The sequence below is a fragment of the Cupressus sempervirens genome, chromosome 9, assembly GCF_028749045.1.
Source record: "Cupressus sempervirens isolate cs-2001-9-10 chromosome 9, ASM2874904v1, whole genome shotgun sequence".
Taxonomy (NCBI): Eukaryota; Viridiplantae; Streptophyta; class Pinopsida; order Cupressales; family Cupressaceae; genus Cupressus; species Cupressus sempervirens.
This window is the reverse complement of record NC_143126.1, coordinates 480914716-480930886: the sequence shown is the minus strand read 5'-3', so window position 1 is coordinate 480930886 and position 16171 is coordinate 480914716. Positions and strand designations below refer to the sequence as shown.

The 16171-nt window shown below is 37.7% G+C and overlaps 1 protein-coding gene across 1 annotated transcript; it reads right to left on the bottom strand.

Annotated features, from left to right (window-relative positions):
- Positions 1 to 1741: 1741 nt before the first annotated feature.
- On the bottom strand, positions 1742 to 3079 carry LOC149539426 (uncharacterized). The gene has a single exon (XM_089802576.1). It carries the CDS (start codon positions 3077 to 3079, stop codon positions 1742 to 1744), a length of 1338 nt encoding a protein of 445 aa, XP_089658702.1.
- Positions 3080 to 16171: the final 13092 nt, after the last annotated feature.

Here is a 16171-nt window from a genome sequence, read left to right as displayed (position 1 = left end):
ACTACTATGTGCACGCTCCAAAAATATGTACAAACCAAAGTGTATGAATGTGTATATATATAGGAAAGTATATATAAAAAGTAAAAAACAAATATCTATATAACCTGTTGAATAAAACCTATGCACACGAGATAAGGTGTGTGTACACATTTTTTTAACTGGTTATATATATATATATATATATATATATGTCACAAATATATAAAAATATATAGAGAAGGATAGAAAAAATGTATCAAATATCTAATGTTAGAGAGAGAGAGAGAGAGAGAGAGAGAGAGAGAGAGAGAGAGAGAGAGAGAGAGAGAGAGAGTATGCATCAAATAACGATATATATATATATATATATATATATATATATATATATATATATATATATATATATCAAGGTAATAATATATAAGTAAGAAACAGGAAAACCTATATGACATATTGAATAAGACAAATGCACACGAGATATGGTGGGTGTATGTGTTATATTTAACATGTGATATATATATATATATAATAATGCAAAAAAAAATTAAAAAATAAAAATAAAAATAAAAAAATGAAAAAATAAAATAAAGAATTATGCAATGTTTGAAAACCCTAAGAAGAAAACAAGGAGGAGAGAAATCAAAGCAACAAGAAATAAAAAACTCAAGACAAAGAAGAAGCACGAAAGCAACAAGCAGACCGAAAAAAGAAAATAAGGAGAAAATGAAGGGAAAGAGAGAAACCCACCGGTGGAGAGGGGAAGCGACCAAGCAGGAAGGACAGGGGGGGGGGGGGGGGGGGGGTGGGGTGTGAGAGAGCGGGATTACCCCTCATGACAATGGTCATTGCACCTCGAGGTTAACATTGGTTGCCACGAGGGATTGAGGGTCCAACCATCATCACGATTAAGGTTGATGGGGTGGTTATAGATCTCAATGGCTTCCTTAAGCTTCCATTTGAAATAGTTGTCCTCATTGGCTAGGATCTGCGTGTTTTCCAAACAGATGTGGTGTTTGGAAGAGAAAGAATGCTCAGCTAAGGCTGATTTGCAAACCCTATCATGTCAAATGTCTACAATGTGCTCTTTTATTCGAGTATGGAAAGAGCGACCAGTTTTGCCAATATAAGGAGTCCCACAAGAGCAAGCAACTTTGTAGACCCTTGAGTTAGAATATGCATCTCTTGAGTCTTTTAGAGGTGGGACATGGTTTCTAATCTTGGATAGGGGTTTGAAAGCTACTCTCAAACCTGTTTTGGTCAAGATCTTGGCAATTTTTTGCAAAATACCTTCGACAAAGGGGAGAGAGGAAAACAAACCAAGAGGAGTTGGGGAAGGTTTGGGATCACAATGGGAAAGGTGGAGGGACTTAGCTTGGTTGAGAGCTCCGGAAATTTTTCTGGTAGAGTAACCATTAAGCCTAAAAACGTGACGCAAGTGGTTTAGTTCAAGGCTTAAATGATCATCATCACAGATTCTATAGGCTCTCAGGGTAAGGGTCTTAAGAATGCCAAATTTTTGGCTAGGGGGGTGGTGGGAGGATGAACAGATATATGAGTCTGTATGTGTAGCCTTTCTGAACACCTGAAAACCAAGGGTACTGTCTGGTTTCTTGATGAGAAGGACATCAAGGAAAGGCAAACAATTGTTAGACTCGAGCTCTTTGGTAAAGGAAATGCAAGGCGCTATGTTGTTGATGTGTTGGTAGAACTCCTCTAATTTATCCATCCCATGAGGCCAACAAATTTTTGTATCATCAACATATCACTTCCACCACTTAGGCTTAAGAGGGAAAGATCGAAGGGCTACCTCTTCAAAATGTTCCATATAAAGGTTGGCAATGACCGGGGAGAGGGGGGATCCCATGGTTACACCCTCAACTTGCTCGTAGATGACCCCTTGGAAAGAGAAAAAAGTGGACCTGAGGCATAACTCAACCAAACTAGCAATCTCCACATTGGTCTTAAGCTTCACGATTTCAACTGAATCAGGAATAGGAACCTTTGTGAAGAGAGAGACAACGTCAAAACTCACCAAGAGATCATTACTGTCTAGATGAGCACCCTTGATGAATTGGACGAAGTGGGTTGAGTCCTTGACAAAGGAATCAAATTTTCCCACCAAGGGTGAGATAAGTTTGGCAAGATGGGAAGCAAGTGGGTACGTAGGGGAGCCAATGGTGTCGACAATAGGTCTTAGAGGAATACCCTCCTTATGAATTTTTGGGAAACCATAAATGCGAGGAGTGACTTCCTTCAAAGGGACTAACCTTTTCTTGACGTCATCATCAAAGGAAGATGCCAAGACCCTAGATTTGACAAGCTTAAGGATTTTAGCACAAGGGTTGCGAGGCAAGGTTTTGTAGCTACGAGAATCAGCAAGAAGGTCACGCATCTTAGCTACATAGTCTTGTTTGTTCATAATGACTGTGGCATTGCCTTTGTCAGCTTTGGTGATTACCAAGTCATTTTGATGCAACAAACTTTTGAAGGAAAGAAACTCAACTTTGGGGATGTTGCGCCTAGGAGGTTTGGCCCGCCTCAAAGTAACTGCACAATCTTGTCTAATTTCTTCGACGGCATCATTAGGTAGATAACGAATAGCATTCTCAATCTCTACCAAGAAGTCAACTTGCAGAATGGCATGAGGTGCCACCACAAAATTAAGGCCCCGTTTTAAGAAATTAAAAGAATGTGGGTCGATGGGGACATCAGCAAGGTTGATGACCAATTTTTTGTCCCATTGGTGCACAAAATTGGAAGAGTGGGAGGAAGGGCTGTGATTGGGGCAAGCCAAGGAACTCGAGGCATGGGAGGGTGACAATTGAGAGGATAACTGATCCCCCTCCATGATCTCAAACAACGGGTGAGGATACAGATGGCTCGCGGTGGGTGAAGGACAAAGCTTGGAACGGGTTAGGTGGTCTCCATAAGTGCAGCTTGAAGCGACCCTAGGAGAGACCAGACTTATGGCAGGTTGACAAGACCCAAGGCTCAAAACATCATCAAGAGGTTTAGGGGCTTGAGGCATACCAACCACCGGAGAGACAGCAAGACAACTAAGACTGCAAGACGTAGAAGACACACCATCAGAAGAAGACATACCTGAGGAAATGAGCGGAGAGACGTTGGCGTTGGAAACTGAGGTTGTGAAAGAGGAGCCATTGATGTTAGAATCAGACCTTTGAGCAGCTTCAACTCGTGGAGGAGAGCCCCTGTGGCTAGACCCCTATACAGATTTGTGTGGCTGCATTGCCACAGGGTTGGAGGAAGACAAGAAATGTTGCACAGTCGCGTGGTGCTGAGGATGTAACCAGCAGGAGCCGTCAAGCACCCGAGTTGAACCAACAGCAACAGATGACTCTTCGACCAAGGACTACAGAGTGGAAGCCACACGGTGAGGAGAACAAGAAGACTGGCTCGACCTTGAATCAAGATGAGCAGCGTGTTGGTTCCACAGATCATGATGTGTAGGGAGGTGCTGCTGAGGATGGAGAAACATGGAGCAAGACCCAAAGAAATGACTAGACCACGCTTGACAGCGCTGAAACTTGTGAGCAAGAGCCTCAAACTTCTTCTTTTGCTTGCTAATACATGTTTATTTATATCATGTTTATTATTATGGTTAGGGAGAGTTTTTGATTAAGGTTAGAATTTTGAGTTAAAGTTATTAAAAAAGTTTAGATTTACACCATGTGGGAAGGGTTGTGATTGGGTTAAGAATTCAACTTCTGACCTTGTTTAGAATTAAGGTTTAATGTTTCTATTAGGGTTAGTGTTTAGTCAATAGGGCTTAGTATAAGAATTATGGTTAATGTAGGATGTTACATTATGGTTACTACTCTAGTTAGAGTAAAGATTAAGCTTATGATTCAGATTAGATTTAGATATAGGTTAGTTTATGGTTAGAATTGAGGTATTTACTATTGTTATAGTTAGGATAATGGTTTAGGTTTATATCATATTAGAGTTAGGATTGTGTTTACCATTTGAGTTATGAAACTCATATATGATTATGATTTAATATTAAAGATTTATCGTAGTCAAATATGAAAAAGGACAGTTCATCAAAAAAAATCTCACAAATATATGCAAAAAGAATAGACCAATGTTTTCTCCTAATTTTCTTACCTTTAATATTCATTTGGTGTACCTATTGCACTTTAAGGTGTGATTGCTAGTTATTATTATTCTATATTTTGAGGGAAGGTGAAGGGAGGAGGGACCAATTGGAAAAAAGTTGTTTGAATCTTGTAATGCTTCCTTCATTATTATTATTCTACATTTTGGGTTGGGGGGTTTCCAAAAAGTTGTTTCCAAGAACTAATCTAATTGAATGGAGGCTTAATCCATGGAGGACGCTCAACCATCGGCACATCAAATGATTTTCTAGATTTCCCATTTACTTTGGATAGTGGGTTTTTCTATATAAAATCTGGGAGAGCTTTACACACCGAGCTTACACGATAGCTTAGCCCCAACTACATGGTCCTTCATTGAAGGTTCCACTGATGTATATTCTTTGCCCCATGTGACACTACTCGAGTTAGTCTCCTTCTCCAATCCAATGATATTCATAGAGATTTTTCAAAGATTGTACTACTCTCAAGCACCTGGAACCTTGATTTAAACACATCAGATCCATCTGAAAGTCCCTCCAATGCATGAGACCAGACATTACAAGTAATCCTCAAACATCTACAATTTGGCATCAATAAGGTCTATGAGTCTAAGATAAGGAAAAAGTGGCAAATTGACAGCCTTCCTTCAGTAAGCATTGACAGTCCTCCCTCACTACTCATGGCACACATCCAACATCCAATGTGAGTTTCACATAGTGATCCGAGCTCAAGCTCAAGGGCCTCAATTAGAACTTGCCCCGAGCAGTGCACTTCCATACATTAGTTCCTCTTGGTTAATTCAAACATGACAAGTGGAAACATTTTATTTATTGAGGACGTACACATCACCCTACCATTTTTTTTAATGAATAGTTCTTTTCTATTAATAAAAATATACTAAGATTATAATTCAAAAAAAGGGGCTAGGGGATACTAGATCCCCCTACAAGAGTTCACACTGTTGAAGCTAGAATCAGAAACTATTCATAAAAAAAAAAAAAAAAAGAAGCAACCCCTCAAGTGGCTAAAGAAATTTTAGTTGAGGGGGGTGGTTCATCTCAATCATGAAATCCCCAATCATCCTTGGGTTTGGTAGGCAGGCTAGAAATAGTCTAGCCATCAATAGCATCATCAAGGGCCTGGTCAGCATCCTTCATATCAGGCCATCGAGGAAAGATGACCAATTCCAAGTGAAAAGGCCATTTTCCAAAAACCACCCACCGAGGACCAGGAGGAGGAATCGAGAACTAGCCAGTGCCACCATGGGGTAGGGAAACCGAGTGGTGCCTCCACCCACCATCACCACCACTAGGAGAGCAATGGAAAGAAGCCTGGGAATGTTGTGTGTCCAAGTGATAGCCTGAAGAAGTGCACCTCTAGCGATGGCCTCTAGGCATTGAGGTATTAACTAAGGCATTTGGAGGTACCTTGGAAATAGTACAAGGGGAATTGCCCTAGTGATTAAGAAGCTCATGAAGGTGGGCCACCTCTAGAGCCACCTTGTTTGCTTGAACTTGAATCTACATCATTACATTATTACTAATGCATGCCTTAGTGTACATAGCAATATTTATATCAAAAAAACTATGAGTGAAAAGAACAACATTTCTATCTTTCCACAGAGTAAACAAAATCTCCATCCTAAAGGAATGCCAGATCTAGGTAAATTTCCTAGGGATCCTAGGGGAATCCCCCAAAATAACCATGTCCCAAGAAAAGGGTTTAGGTTGAAACGACTTTAAAAATTCATGAATCCAGTGCAAATAATTTTGAGAACGTCAACAAAAATAGAAAATATGCAGGAAAGACTCTAGTTGGCCACAAAATGGACACCTAGGATCCAGAACCCCAATATGCTTGAGTCACAGCCCAAGGGAAAGACCTTGAAAATCTAGGAACCAAGAAAAATGGGCAATCTTGGGCTCTACAATGGCACTCCAAATAGTGTCAAAGCATTTTCTCCATTAAGAAAGGGAAGATTACAAATGCCATCTCTGATTGAGTGTATCCACCATTGGAAAATGGGGAAAAATCCATCTATAACCCAACCTTGGTTTGTAACTAGTAAAAGGAGTTGTAGGATACCACTTCCAATCAATCCACCAAGGTTGAATAGACTGGATACCCACTTTATGAATTAAGTGACCTGGAATTGCAGAAAGAAATAAGTCAAAAGTCTTTCGATCTGAATGAGCAAGACAAAACTGGACTTGCATATCTTCCCAAGATTTGATACTCATGGAGACCCTAGAGAAAATATCTTTAGGAGTCTTGATGCCCCATTTGAAAAAATGTAGAGCACTAGCACCTTGATTCTTGGCTAGGGGAATACCCTAGATCAAAAACAAGGGAGACCGCTGAATGTTCAACTGGTTCAAAGAGAGCCCATCACAGAACTCATCACTAGACCAGTGAAGCCAAGGCTTAACAGCTTCCCAAGCTTTCCATATGCTCTTGATAACAAAAGAGCCTTGTATGTGCATGGGTTCTCACATGATGAGAAGGGTTTGAAAGTCAATACCCTTCCATGCAAGTCTATTAATAGGAAACCCAAAGGAAATGCAATGCCGAACAAGAATCTTCCAAGCTTCATCTCTAGTGATGGCATGAATAATTCATTTGGCACATAGAGAAAGGCCTTACTTCTAAGTGGAGAGAAGGCCAAGGTCTCCAAACTCTTTAGGGAGACAACAAAAGTCCCAAGAAACTCTGTGAAATCCATGATGATCAGACCCAGAAGCCCAAAGAAAATCACAGAGCAATCTCTCTAATTTCTGATAAGAGGCTTTTGAAGGAGCCTAACAAGAATAATAATAGACATGTGTAGCAGCAAGAACTTTAGAGAAAGTGGTTTTGTAAGCCAATAATTCATCTTCTAAGTAATCTTGGTAAGCACAGTGTTCCATAGATCCCTTAGCAATGCTTGAAAGGCAAAAGGAATGCCTAAAAAGTAGTAAATCTCCCAGTGAGTGACCCATTTCCATTCAAATAGGTTAAGCTAAGGAGGATTTGGCAAAAAATATTCACAATAACAGAGCATTTTATGCCATTGAATAGCAGAGCCAGAGACTTGACAGAAACTATCAAGGCAATTCAAGGCATTATTGATGTTTTCTTCATCCTCCAAAAGAGTGAGAAAGAAATCATCAGAAAAATGGCCATCGACCAACTAGAAAGAGGATTCTAGTAAATAGATGCCACAAATCAAACCCGACAACACAAAGTGGACTAGCAAGTAGCCAAACCCTTTAGCAGCAAGAACATAAAGCCAAATGATTTTGTGCATGGGGTCAGAACTGTGCGAAATAATAGTAGAATGAAGACGAGGTGACAAGAGAGTAACTACACCACACCTACTAGAATCGTGTTGAGAGGAAAACATAATGCCATCCAGCCAAATGATGTGACATGTAGAAGAAAGCATGAAACTAGAGATCTTAACTTCTTACATATAGAGAAAATCTAAATTTCCAATTCTATGACAAGTATCCCTGACATAGTACTTTTTAGAGAGGTCTATAAGACCTCGCACATTTCATGATAAAAAATTCATGAAAATTCTTCCATATCTTCCTCCTCCAGAGAGAGGAGTAGCTATTCTGCAAGAAAGTTGAAACCAGGTTAAAGCCAGAAGGAAGATCCTCTGGACTAATGGCCTTACATTTCACCTCTATTTCTCAGCATGTTTGGGAGGACAATGAGAATGTCGCACATTCTAAGTCATTATAGAAGAAGCAGCAAGAAGGGTGTGAATCACAATCGAGGTGTTGGCCCTGGTGGCTACCTTAATCCCCTATGAACTAGGGTTTGAAACTTATGAAACACCAGGGTTTGGTTCCAAAAAAATTGCTTATGTCCCTACACTGGCTGGGGTTTGAACTCCTGTTGAGATAGGAGGAACCAAAATGACATCTGCATATGACTATTTAGGAGCTGAAGAAGCCTTCGCCTTGCACCCAATAGTAGTCCATTCTTCTTTTTTCCCTTTTGCTAGTTTGGAAGGAGCCTCTTTAGGTAGGGGTTTAACCCTAGGCATAGCCAAAGGGCAGTCCCTAATCTTGTGTTCTATTGACTGGAAACTATAGTAGGTGTTGGATAGGTTCAAATAAAGCACCTTCGGGGAGAAGGTTTGGGAACCAATCCGTATTTCCACATAATCCTTAAGATCCTTGGAAAGATCAACCTCAATGCATATGTGTTTCTACAGACAGGCATTGAAAAAAATTCATGTTCCTTTGCAATAACTTTGCTAAGAGTATTGGCAATGGACTCAATAAAAGGCCAACATAGCAAGGGTAAACCTAGGAACTCTACCCACATAGGAACCCTAAGTTTTTTTATCATCAAAGACGGTGAAATCTCTTGACCATATTTGAAAAATAAGTAGGGAAGAACGCATAGACCAAGGACCATTAGTAAACATTTCATCTGCTTGTGATGGGTTAGCAAAGTGAAATAATAATAAAAACCTTTGGTAAGATTTTGCACATTGTCAAGGTAGACTCCATGAGGAGTCTAGCTCTTGTTAATCCATTCTCAGAGCATAGCTTTAGGAGGATTCTTACCCACAAAATACCTTATTAAGGTATGTTGTTCTAACCAATCACAAGCAACATCAAATTCTTGCAAAGGAAGGATAATATTAGGATTACCTCATGAAAAACCTTAGAGAAAAACTTGCGAGGATGTTTGTTCAATGGAGCTACCATGGCTTTTCGAAGTAGCAGCATGAATATTAGTATCAAAAATTGGGTCACCACTAGCCAAAGCCATTATAAACTAGCCTAAAAAATCTTGCAATAAATACAGTTTGACAAGTGGAAGACATAGAAGGAAAGCTTAGACAAAGAGTCATATGCAAGGAAACTCAAAGATCACATGAAACCCTAGCAGAGTGAAAAAAATCTCTAGAAAAAAACCCTCTCCCTCTTGCTATTATTTTAGCACCCTACCCTTCCACTAGGAGGACAATAAATTTTTTCTTAATCTCAAGTGCATATTCAGTGACCTTCATTTGTCTAGTTAGTAGACCAACCTTTTTTTTTTGCAATGAGTTCCAACTTGCCATCCAAAAATTGATGCCCATCAAGACATCAAATAGGGGTAGAGGATTTTCACCTGTGATAGCCATATAGTCATTAACTTTGGTCTCATAGATTGTTGACATCATCACTAGCTTGCACAGCCATACCCCTCATGGTTTGCATTTTTCGTTTGGTAGTCCAACTCAATAGGGCCATAATTTAGCTATACATACTCCAATTTTGATGAAAATTTTTAAATTTTGGTCTAAATTTCCTAAACTTTTTAGTGGTGCAATTCTTTTATGCTTTTGGTGGACAGGTATTCTAGAAATTTGAAGATTTTAACAATAGTACTTGTCCAATCCTTGATTTTGCAACTTTAGAGGCTTCATTTGGGCTCATACAAACACATTTTCAGGTGTCATTTGTTTAAAAGTGCATAAGTTTTTTAGAGAGATCCAGATTCACTATCCTAAGATAGGCTTATTTGGATGAAAAATTCACTTTCAGCATTTGGTCTATTTTGGCCCTATTGGGTACTTGTACTTTGTGCATCCTTAAGGGATCTTGTGTCCTAATTCTATTGAGACTATTATTGCATCATTTTTTTTTTTTGTAAGAATCTAAACAAGAAGTCTATTTTGGCCAAATTGACCAAGTGGAAATTGTACTTGCACTACATATAAAGTGTCAAAATCATATATTTAGGGGGGGTTCCATTCTTCATTGCATTTTGGAGGTACATTATTGATGTAATCATGACACCACATCTTGATGTCAGAAATTTAACTAGGGATAATTATGCATCATGGAAAAAAGGCATCATCACACATTGTAGATGGCTTAATATTTTGCCTAAACTATATGGTTGCATGCCTAAGCTAGAGACATATTGGAAGAGATGTGCTTGGAAGGTTAAGAATGAACATATTAGAGGTATCACTAGAATGAGTCTTCATTTCTTTAGATATCATATAGTCTATGATATAGTCATGGATGATAATAATCTTAGTGCTTCCCCTCTTCCAGAATGGAATCTTAATTAGGAAGATTTTGGAGATCCAAACATTCCTCCAGTTGCATTTTATCTCATTCCACTTGCTATCGCAGATAATATTCCCTATGATGATGAGATATTTTAGTTCATCGTAGAACTTGCAAAATATGAGTGTTGTGATGAGCCAAAGCCAAAATTTGCATCGTCTACTCCTCTAGTTGCAGTTCTCACATCTACTAATATTCATGATGATACTTGCATTCACACTGCCATGAATTTAGGTGATTCAATATAGCAAGACATTCCTCGTCTTCTAGTGATAGTTCTTTGAGATGACTTCTTGATATACATTGTAAGTTTTTTTATGGAGTCCTACATTGAGGATTTGGGAGACTACATTGAGGACATGCATCTTCTCTTTATCAAGGTCAATCCTTCTTTAGTTGTTGTGAGGGAACACTCTAACCTTTGTCATTCTTCACTTGATCATTCCTTTGAGTTTGAAATGATTGTGGATGCTTTGATACAACAGTTGAAGGAGGTCTCTTATTCTGTAGAGAATACTTTTGAGTCTATGGAGATCAGTCTTCATGAGTCTCAAACTTCACTTGAGATGTCACATTACATGGTTGACCATACTCATGCGTCAGAGATTCCTATTCAGTTTCCTAAGACATCCTACATTTTGAGGGGTCTTCCTCTTGAGTAGGGAGGATTCTTTCATACACCTATGGACCAATTCTTCCTAATGGGATGATTGTCTTTAATTTATCTTGGTGCAACTTCTACATTGATTCAGGAGCATTAATCATGGGTGTAGATTCTAGATTGAAGGGTACCTACTTTTACGCTTCACTAAAGGGGGAGTGTTGGAGTAAATGCATATTTACTATTTGTGCTTTACTTAAGTCTACTTAGGTTAATGCATTTTCATATTAGTTGTCATATAGAAATCGAGGAGTTTCCATATTCATATGAGTTGGCATCTAGACAACACAATAGCTTGCATTTTATTTGAGCACATGTTGTCTATGGCATCTCTTGATAAGATACACCTTTGTATCCTTATCCTCTCATTGTTGCAAGTACTTTCATGTGCAATCGAGGATAATCCACTCGTGGTAGACATGGGCTTAGTCATTATGCTTATCTCTTTGCTAACTCCTAGTCATCTTGCTTGCCTTTATATACAAGCACATCTATGATGTATTCATATGAATATCCATTATCATTTGATCATTATTGAGGTTCTCATTTGATCATTTCTTATCTCTCTTGTGCTATATGTTGTGCTTCTAAATCTTGGCATCACATTAATTGCCTAAGGAAAATTCTTACATGATATCAGAGCTTCAGGTAGATTCTTACAAAATCTTATTAAATATGGGTGAAATACATTCAAGGATGTCCTTGTCAGGAAAAAATGATTTTTCAAAAACTTATATTTATTAAAATAAGTCATGGAGCTGTGCAGGATTTAACTATGTAATTTTTGGGTCAAGCTCATTGACCCATGTATCATGAGTAGTGAATCACACATGGATCCATCTCTCATGAGAATAAATGGAACATTGAGAACTCATTGGATCTAGGTGATTTTCATAGACGTGAAGCATCGAGAACTCTCAGGTCACACATCCTAGTAGTTAAGTGTGCTCGAGCTGGAGTAGTACTAGGATGGGTGACCTCCCAATACTACTCCATCAAAATCATGCTTAACTGTTGGGATGGGTAACCTCTTGGGGAGTCACGGTGCTTCACCTCTATGAGAATCACCTGGATCTAATAAGTGCTAAGTGTTCCATTTATTCTCATGAGAGATGCATTCATGTTTGAATCACTACTCATGATACATGTGTCAATGAGTTTGAGTCAAAAAAATACACAATTAAATCTTTGATAACAATACCACAATTTGAATTTCTATGGAAAACATCTTCTACTTATCAATTAATGAGCTTGAGGGGCTTTCTAATGAATGCTTCATAAGGCACAATACTTGGTGAAGGATTTTCAAATGGAGTCATAAGCAGAGTGGGTTTAACCATGGAGTAAACTTTGTAGTTAAGTGTGTTCGAGCTAGAGTAGTACTAGGATGGGTGACCTCCTAAGAAGTCTCAATGCTTCACCTCTATGAACATCACCTAGATCAAATGAGTGCTAAGTGTTCCATTTTTTATCATGAGAGATGGATTCATGTTTGAATCATTATTCATGATTTGTAGGTCAAAGAGTTTGACTTGAAAACTACACAGTTAAATCCTTATGGTAATATCACAATTTGACATGCTATGGAAAATATCTCCTACTTATCAAGTGATGAGCTTAAGAGGATTTCTAATGAATGATTCATAAGGCACAACACTTGGTGAAGGTTTTGCAAATGGAGTTGCAAGAAGAGTGGGTTTAACAATGAAGGAAACTTCGTAGTTAAGCACACTCAAGATGGACTAGTACTAGGATAGGTGACCTCTCAGGAAGTGCCAATGTTTCACCTTTGTGAGCATAACCTAGATCCAATGAGTGCCAAGTGTTCCATTTATTTTCATGAGAGATGGATTCATGTGTGAATCACTACTCATGATACATGGTTCAATGAGTTTGACTCAAAAACTACATAGTTAAATCATGATAACAATATTATAATTTGACTTGTTGTGGAAGATATCTACTACATATCAATTGATGAGCTTAAAGGGATTTCTAATAATTGGTTCATAACACACAAAACTTGGTGAAGGTTTTTCAAATGAGGTTGCAAGTAGATTGGGTTTAACCATGGAAAAAATTGTGTAGTTAAGTGTGCTCAAACTAGAGTTATACTAGGATGGGTGACCTTTCAGGAAGTCTCGATGCTTCACCTCTGTGAGCATCACCTAGATCCAATGAGTTCTAAGTGTTCTATTTATTCTCACAAGATGTGGATTCATGTGTGAATCACTACTCATGATACATGAGTCAATGAGTTTGACTCAAAAACTACACAGTTAAATCTTGATAGCAATATCAAAATTTGACTTGTTGTGGAAAATATATCCTACTTATCAATTGATGAGGTTAAGGGGCTTTCTAATGAATTGTTCATAAGGCCCAAAACTTGGTGAAGTTTGTACAAATTTGGTTACAAGAAGAGTGGGTTTAACCATGGAGGAAACTTCTTAGTTAAGTGCACTCAAGCTGGAGGAGTACTAGGATGGGTGACCTCCCAAGAAGTCTCAATGCTTTAGCTTTGTGAGAATCACCTAGATCCAATGAGTGCTAATTGTTCCATTTATTCTCATGAGAGATGTATTCATGTGTGAATCACTACTCATGACACATGGGTCGATGATTTTGACTCAAAAACTACACAATTAATTCATAATAGCAATATCACAACTTGATTTGTTGTGGAATATATCTCCTACTTATCAATTAATGAGCTTAAGGGGCTTTCTAATGAATGGTTCATAAGGCACAACACTATGTGAAGGTTTTTTAAATGGGGTTGTAAGCATAGTGGGTTTAACCATGAAGGAAACTCTGTAGTTAAGTGCACTTGAGCTAGAGTAGTACTGGGATGGGTGACCTCCCAAAAAGTCTTGGTGCTTCACCTTTGTGAGCATCACCTAGATCCAATGAGTGCAATATGTTCCATTTATTCTTATGATAGATGGATTCATGTGTGAACCACTACTCATGATACACAGGTCAATGAGTTTGACTCAAAAACTACACAGTAAAATCCTGATAGCAATATCATAATTTAACTTGCTATGGAAAATATCTCCTACTGATCAATTGATGAGCTTAAGGGGATTTATAATGAATGGTTCATAAGGCTCAACACTTGGTGAAGTTTTTACAAATGGGGTTGGAAGCGGAGTGCATTTAACTATAGAGGAAACTATATAGTTAAGTGCACTCAAGCTGGAGTAGTACTAGGATGAGTGACCTCCTAGAAAGTCTTGGTGCTTCACCTCTATGAGCATCACCTAGATCCAATGAGTGCCAAGTGTTCCATTTACTCTCATGAGAGATGGATTCATATGTGAATCACTACTCATGATACATGGAACAATGAGTTTGACTCAAAAACTACACGATTAAATCCAGATAGCTATATCACAATTTGACTTGCTATGGAAAAAATCTACCACATTTATCAACTCATAGAGCTAGAAAACTACATTTGAGTAGAACTTTGAGTTTTGTCAATTTGATTGGAATTTTTTAGAGAGGTGTCAGAAACAATTAAAAAATTGAAATAGATATAGAAATAAAAATAAAATTGGACAATGTAGGATCACCTATGGATGCACTTCCCCAACTCATCTTACTTTTTTCTATATTTTCAAGCTACAAATTTCTCTTCACTTTTCACTTTGTGTATTAATTCTTTTACATATGAATGGGCAATCGATTTCAAATTCTCTCATGTGGTAGAGATTGATTCAATGCTTGATTCTCTAACCAAGAAAAAGGATGATGAGATATTTGTTGATATACTGTTCAAATTTGCAAAATGGGATGATAACTAAAAGCCATAGTTCCCTAACTTGGACTCGAAAATGTCAACTCAATTTGGGACTCGGCTATGACTTCATAATGACTCGGCTATGACTTCATAATGACTCGGCTATGACTTGGAAAAATGACAAAACCCTTGAAATTTAGAGATTTTTAATGATTTAAAACTTTGTTCATACACCCTTTATTGAATAAAACTTGAAGACACTATAACATGTTCCAATAGAAGCTATTTTTTCATCACATACATGAACAAGGAACATATATGCTATATTCATTATATATGTAAAATATAAATTGTAGCTAAGTTTGTCAGGAATATGGAATTGAAACCAAAGGGATTTTGGATGAAATGAGTTAAAAACATAAAACCTTTAGACAATCCTTGTTCTAACTTTAGTTAGAAATACATTATGGGGAGTTAGAGTGTTGAAGGTATGTTGAATCTTGGAATTTCGTTGAATCTAGATTTTTTTGAAAAACCTCAAAATCTAGATTTTGCATCTTAACTCTTTTGAAGCTGAAACCTATCTCAAACATTCTGATAATATTTATAAAAATATAACTTAAATATATTTGTATTAGTCCTCCTACCCCCTAAGCCAAATGTTGAATTGTAGAGTAAGCTTTTAAGTGTATGCTCAGACCTAGCCGAGTTATGCCAAAACTCACTTAGTTGTGCACGTCATGCCCCAAAACTTGGCGAACCAAGTTGACATAACTCAGTTGAGTTGACCCAACCTGTCAACTCACCTAACTCATGGTGGGTTTCCAAACTCTGCTAAGAATGTTGAATGCATTTTTGTCATTGATGCAAAACGAATTATCTTTAGATTGAGGTACTTAAGAAGGTTAAGGTGTTTAATGAAATTGAGCTTCTTGGGGAGATTGATTTGGGTTGAGCTTCTTGAGGATCTTGAGGTGTTTAACAAGTTTGAGAATCTTGAGGAGCTTGAACTGGTTGAGTTGCTTGAGGAGCTTGAGCTGGTTGAGCTGCTTAAGGAGCTTGTAGTGTAACGCCCTGCCAAGGGATCCAAAAGAATTAACCTAAAATTTTACTAAGTTTTCCAAACTTTTTTTTTAAAGAAAGAATAACATACACATCAATAATAAAGTAGCAGAAGCAATAACATACAATCATACATAAGAAAACATAACAGATTACATTCCTTAAGGATCCCAAGACATTGAATCACATTTAAATTTAATTAATACTAAGTCTAATAAATACCACATCCACATGAAAGAATAATTACAAGTCCAAGTCCATTTAAATAATATACATCTATTCTGAATGCCACTTTGCAATAAAATTCGAAATGCTCAATCATCCACTGTACCAGTCATAGGGTATGAAAGGCTAAAAGAATATACATTTATAAAAATAGGATTACATCATCCCTTTCAGATCCATGAAACAAAGTACAATACAATAAGTGAAATCATCCATCATAAAGAAATAACCATCCATCATAATACACAAGAATAGAATGAAAGGAAAAGCAGACAAAGAACTCCAGCCACGAAAACAATGGACGGATCTC

What these genes read in the sequence shown, in the direction of transcription:
- LOC149539426 (XM_089802576.1), bottom strand. Translation starts at nt 3,079, where the DNA reads ATGTCTTCTTCTGATGGTGTGTCTTCTACGTCTTGCAGTCTTAGTTGT.